We start from the raw sequence: 5,007 nt of genomic DNA, 5'->3' as shown, positions 1-5,007 counted from the left end.
GGAAAAAAAAAAAAAAAAAAAAAAAATGCATGATGGAAAATTCAATTAATTTTGTTTCTATCCCTTAGAGTTCAAAAGTTATTAGCATAAACATGAGTGCAAGTTTGAGACCAAGACCAAGCGTGCCACACAAGTCCTGAAAAGTGAAGCCAAAACATTTTGATCACCCCAGGTGGCTGGTCACAGTATAGCTCATAAACCCCGCCCTCTCCATGTATCTAATGGGACGTGAAACAAGCTAAATAATAAAATTTCACTATAAAAAATGTTCCAAAGATGTTTTTTGTAATTTTATGTAATTTTTATCATACTGATGTAAGTGTTCGCTTTTAAAATAAGTTTGGTTTTAGTTAGTTATGTGATGCTATAAAAACAGGAGTGTGACGTCATGATTGACAGCTGAGATTGACAGCTTCTCTGAGCAAACTGAGGTGACAACAAACTTTTGCGGGGTCTTCAGGAGGAGATTGGAATTTTGTTTACCTTATTTTAACACAAGCCTCTTGTACGGCAATCAGCAGACAGAAATTGGAGAAGTCAGTCTAATTAAAAATTGGTCAGGGGCGTGTGATTGTAATCGTCTCTGCAGGAGTTTTGGGCGGGACGTGGCTCCTCTTCACTCACTACTGCACAGACTCAGGTCCCAAATCAGCGCAATATGTCCGCACTCTATTGGGACACTGGTGGCTTCACATTTCCTCAATGGAAGAGAGTGAAGGTGCATCGTCCATCTTTGTTACAGTCTATGGATCAGACCATCAGTCACCTCTCAGACACCAAACACACACATCAGCTGTAACATTAATAACTCAGAAGAGATGCACTAAATTTAAGAAGACTGTGATCACCTATTGATTAATACAAGAGGCGGGGAAAGATTTGAGGCTTGTCACAAACAACTTTTTGTCCAAAAAATCTTCAATTGCATGGTGTTATTATGATTATTTTACTGCTCCTGATCGGGTCAGAGCCCGCACAATCCCCAATCATAAATATCAGACATGTTTGATATTTAGGAGTCTTGATTGGGCTCCTCTGACGTGACACCCACGATAGCCAGTGAGAACCAGCTGACAATACTGATCGTCCTGACTTGTTTTGATCTCGTGAGTCTCTCTCGTCTCAATGTGAAAATGAAACTACAATCAGCAGGTGTATGGTCTCATGGTCTGGCCGAATCGTGTAGTGTGTGCGTTCAGAGTATTATAATGTTAAATGTTGGTTGCAATTGTCCTCAAGTCTCTGGGCTCCACCAGTTTTAAAATTGGTTAAGATTTGAAAATGTGTGTCTAGTGTATCACAGGCCTTGGTCTAGTCTGTGTATTGTATTCACATCTTTGCGGAACCTTTTGTCTAGTTTTAATTGAGCAAGATGGCTCAAGGTGGTAAGCTTTGCACCTAGTGTGATATTACATGTTTCCTGCAGTGTTTTCAGAGTGGTGATCTCACTGTTGAGGTTTGGAAACATGTTACTGCTGAGTGTGAGAACTCAGTTAGTTTGACCACAGTAAAGCAGAGATCAACCCTCAACCCAGATTAGACTGATGGGAATTAACTCTGTTGGCAGGTCCTCTTTTTTTCTTTTAGCACGTTGAATTGTGTATCAGTCTCAACATCTCAACTGTAGAATCTGCTGAGGATCTGGAATGACTGGCAGAAAGAGAAGATGGCTGATAAGTGTGATCTGTGTCTGCTGGGACTGATCATTTTCTCTTCACTTCTCACAGGTAAACACCTTCCTACTTTCAATTCAATTAAATTCAAGTTTATTTGTATAGCTCTTTTCACGATACAAATCGAGACAGACGAAGAACACTATTAACAGCAATGATCATATGTTGCAATCAAACTTGTAGCAAAATTTGGTAGTTTATGTTGTTTCAGGGTTGGCATCATCTGAGGTTCTCTGAGGGGTTTGCATCATCTCTTCTCAGGTGTTCGGTCATCATAATTAGCGTAGCTGCTGTTCAAAGCAAGCACGAATTATTTGTTCAACCCAAGCTAAGGAATAATAATGTGCATTTGATCAGATCTATGCAGTACAAGATTATGAGATGCATTATTTGAATGCTTGGCCAAGGAGATGTGTCTTTAATCTAGATTTAAACAGAGAGAGTGTGTCTGAACCCCGCACGTTATCAGGAAGGCTATTCCAGAGTTTGGGAGCCAAATGTGAAAAAGCTCTACCTCCCTTAGTGGACTTTGCTATACTAGGTACTACCAAAAGTCCAGAGTTTTGCGACCTTAGGGAGCGTGATGGATTGTAGCGTGGTAGAAGACTAGTTAGGTACGCAGGAGCTAAGGGCCTTGTAGGTAAGTAATAATATTTTGTAAGCCATTGCAGAGACTGTAAAATTGGGGTAATATGATCATTTTTTCTTGACCTGGTAAGGACTCTAACCACTGCATTTTGGACTACCTGTAGCTTGTTTATTGAAGATGCAGGACAACCACCTAGCAGTGCATTACAATAGTCCAGTCTAGAGGTCATGAATGCATGAACTAGCTTTTCTGCATCAGAAACAGATAACATGTTTTGTAACTTGGCAATGTTTCTAAGATAGAAGAATGTTGTTTTTGTAACATGGGAAATATGATATTGTTTAATAACAAGATAACAAGACAAGTTGCTGTCTAATATAACACCCAGATTTTTGACTGTAGAGGAAGTAACAGTACATCCATCTAGTTGCAAACTGTAATCCACGAGATTCGGACATAAACGGAAGATTTGAAATGGGTCTGTAATTTGCCAGTTCATTAGGATCTAGTTGTGGTTTCTTAATATAAGGCTTAATAACCACAAGCTTGAATGGTTTTGGGACGTAACCTACAGATAACGATGAGTTAATAATATTGAGAAGTGGTTCTTCTGCTACAGGTAACAACTCTTGCAGTAATTTAGTGGGTACAGGATCTAGTAGGCATGTTGTTGGTTTAGATGCAGTAATAAGTTTATTTAGCTCATCCTGTCCTGTATTTGTAAAGCACTGCAATTTTTCTTTGGGTGCGATAAATGGAGCTGAAGTACTAGACGCTGTAGAATCTACATTTGCTATTGTATTTCTGATGTTATCTATTTTATCAGTGAAGAAATTCATAAAGTCATTACTATTAAACTGTGAGGGAATATTTAGATCGGGTGGCGTCTGGTTATTTGTTAATCTAGCCACTGTGCTAAATAAAAACCTAGGATTGTTTTGGTTATTTTCTATGAGTTTGCGGATATGCTCGGCCCTGGCAGCTTTTAGAGCCTGTCTATAGCTGGTCATACTGTCTTTCCACACAATTCTAAAAACTTCCAAGTTAGATTTTCTGCATTTGTGCTCAAGATTACGAGTTTCTTTCTTGAGAGAATGGGTATCATTGTTGTACCATGGCACAGTACGTTTTTCTCAAAACCTTTTTTCAATTTGATGGGGGCAACAGCCTCTAATGTATTAGAGAAGATAGTGCCAATGTTGCTAGTCATTTCGTCTAGTTCATATGTGTTTATGGGTACATAGAGCAGTTGAGATAAATTAGGCAGGTTATTTGTGAATCTGTCTTTGGTGGCTTGAACAATAGTTCTGCCCGGACGATAACGCGGAGCCATATAGTTAATATCATTAAAATGCAGCATGCACGATACAAGGAAATGGTCAGTAACATCATCACTTTGAGGTACAATACCATTATCAGTAAGATCAATTCCATGCGATATAATTAAATCTAGTGTATGATTAAAATGTTGAGTGGGCCCGGTGAGTTTACAATAACTGCTTTGGGTGCGAGTGATCTAATGTTTAGGAGCCCAAACTTAAAAAATTCAGCCATCATGGCAGTTATTCGAGAATTGGCTTACTAGTCATATGGAGCGTAGCGTCCTGGAGATGTTGTCCGACAGGAGTTCCACTCCGACTCTGCTAGGGTGCAATCCATCAGCATGAAAAAGCCTAGATCTCTCTCAGAAAAGATTCCAGTTATTAATAAAGAGCAGTTTCTGTTCTTTACACCATGACAATAACCATTCGTTTAAAGCAAAAAGTCTACAGAACCTTTTGTGTCCTCGTCGATACATTGGAAGCGGTCCTGACATGATGATCGTCATTGCGGGTGATGTGCTGCGCACCGTCTCGATCAGGCTCCTGAAGTCCCTCTTCAGTGTTTCCGTCTGCCGCAGCTTGGTGTCGTTAACCCCTGCATGCAGCACGACCGCTCCGATGCTCTCGTCGCCCTTCAGTATCGCGGGTATCTGTGCAGAAACATCGAGAAGATGAGCACCAGGGAAACAGTGAGTGTGCACTTTACCTTCAGCTAACGTAGCACGGACGTGCCGAACAATGGAGTCTCCGACGATCACAGCGTCGCGGAGGGGTGCGAAGCAGTTCCGGGTGGAGATCTCGAAGACCAGAGGTGGCGGAGGGGGAGATGTCCTCGCCCGGGGCCTAGCTCACGTCTTCCGCTGCAGGTGCACCCAGGGTCCGTGGTGTCCTGGCACCGAAGTGAAGGACATCTGGGAAGATCGCATCCTGGGTGCACCGGGCCTTTGCACAGAAGCACACGGAGTAGAGGTGGTGGGAGCGAAATTCCATGTATATCTTTGCCTTACAGACATAAAAAATACATCTATAGAGAGTGAAATGTCTACTTTCAAATGAACCAATTCAAATGGAAGACAAATATTCTCAGATTATGTAATCCGTATGAAACTGTAACAGACGCTGGAGTTTGGTTAGAATCCATGAGCGGAAGATGAGTTTGGTTAGAATCCTCCCTCAAGATGGCGGCGCGTTCACACGCTGCGGCTTCTATACCGTGAGTCAAGAAGTCAGGCAGAATCATACACAGGAATCAGTCAGCAACAGAGGAACTATAACGCTTGGTAAGGCAGATGAACTGGCAATACTTCGCGACCAGCATATGGACTGGTCTCAGTTTATATGAGAGTTAAACAGGAAATGGAAGTAGAGGAAGCATAGGGAGTGGAGCACGGTCAGTACTCGGGCGAGGGCTCCCTCTGCTGGC

The 5,007-nt window shown here is 41.7% G+C and overlaps 1 protein-coding gene and 1 long non-coding RNA gene across 2 annotated transcripts in view; both read left to right on the top strand.

Annotated features, from left to right (window-relative positions):
- LOC107659280 (uncharacterized) overlaps positions 1–1,507 on the top strand; it is a 12,661-nt gene extending 11,154 nt beyond the window's left edge. The window contains exons 2-3 of the long non-coding RNA XR_001630895.1: positions 1,153–1,159; positions 1,494–1,507. This is a non-coding gene — a long non-coding RNA (uncharacterized LOC107659280). The remainder of the gene's footprint in view (positions 1–1,152; positions 1,160–1,493) is intronic.
- A 159-nt stretch (positions 1,508–1,666) lies between these two features.
- LOC107659273 (carcinoembryonic antigen-related cell adhesion molecule 21-like) overlaps positions 1,667–5,007 on the top strand; it is a 10,910-nt gene continuing 7,569 nt past the window's right edge. The window contains exon 1 of the mRNA XM_016448158.1: positions 1,667–1,727. Coding sequence (XP_016303644.1) covers positions 1,667–1,727 — 61 coding nt within the window. The remainder of the gene's footprint in view (positions 1,728–5,007) is intronic.

This window comes from Sinocyclocheilus anshuiensis, unplaced genomic scaffold, assembly GCF_001515605.1.
Source record: "Sinocyclocheilus anshuiensis isolate Anshui unplaced genomic scaffold, SAMN03320099.WGS_v1.1 scaffold1193, whole genome shotgun sequence".
Lineage (NCBI taxonomy): Eukaryota > Metazoa > Chordata > Actinopteri > Cypriniformes > Cyprinidae > Sinocyclocheilus > Sinocyclocheilus anshuiensis.
This window is presented reverse-complemented; position numbering and strand designations above follow the sequence as displayed.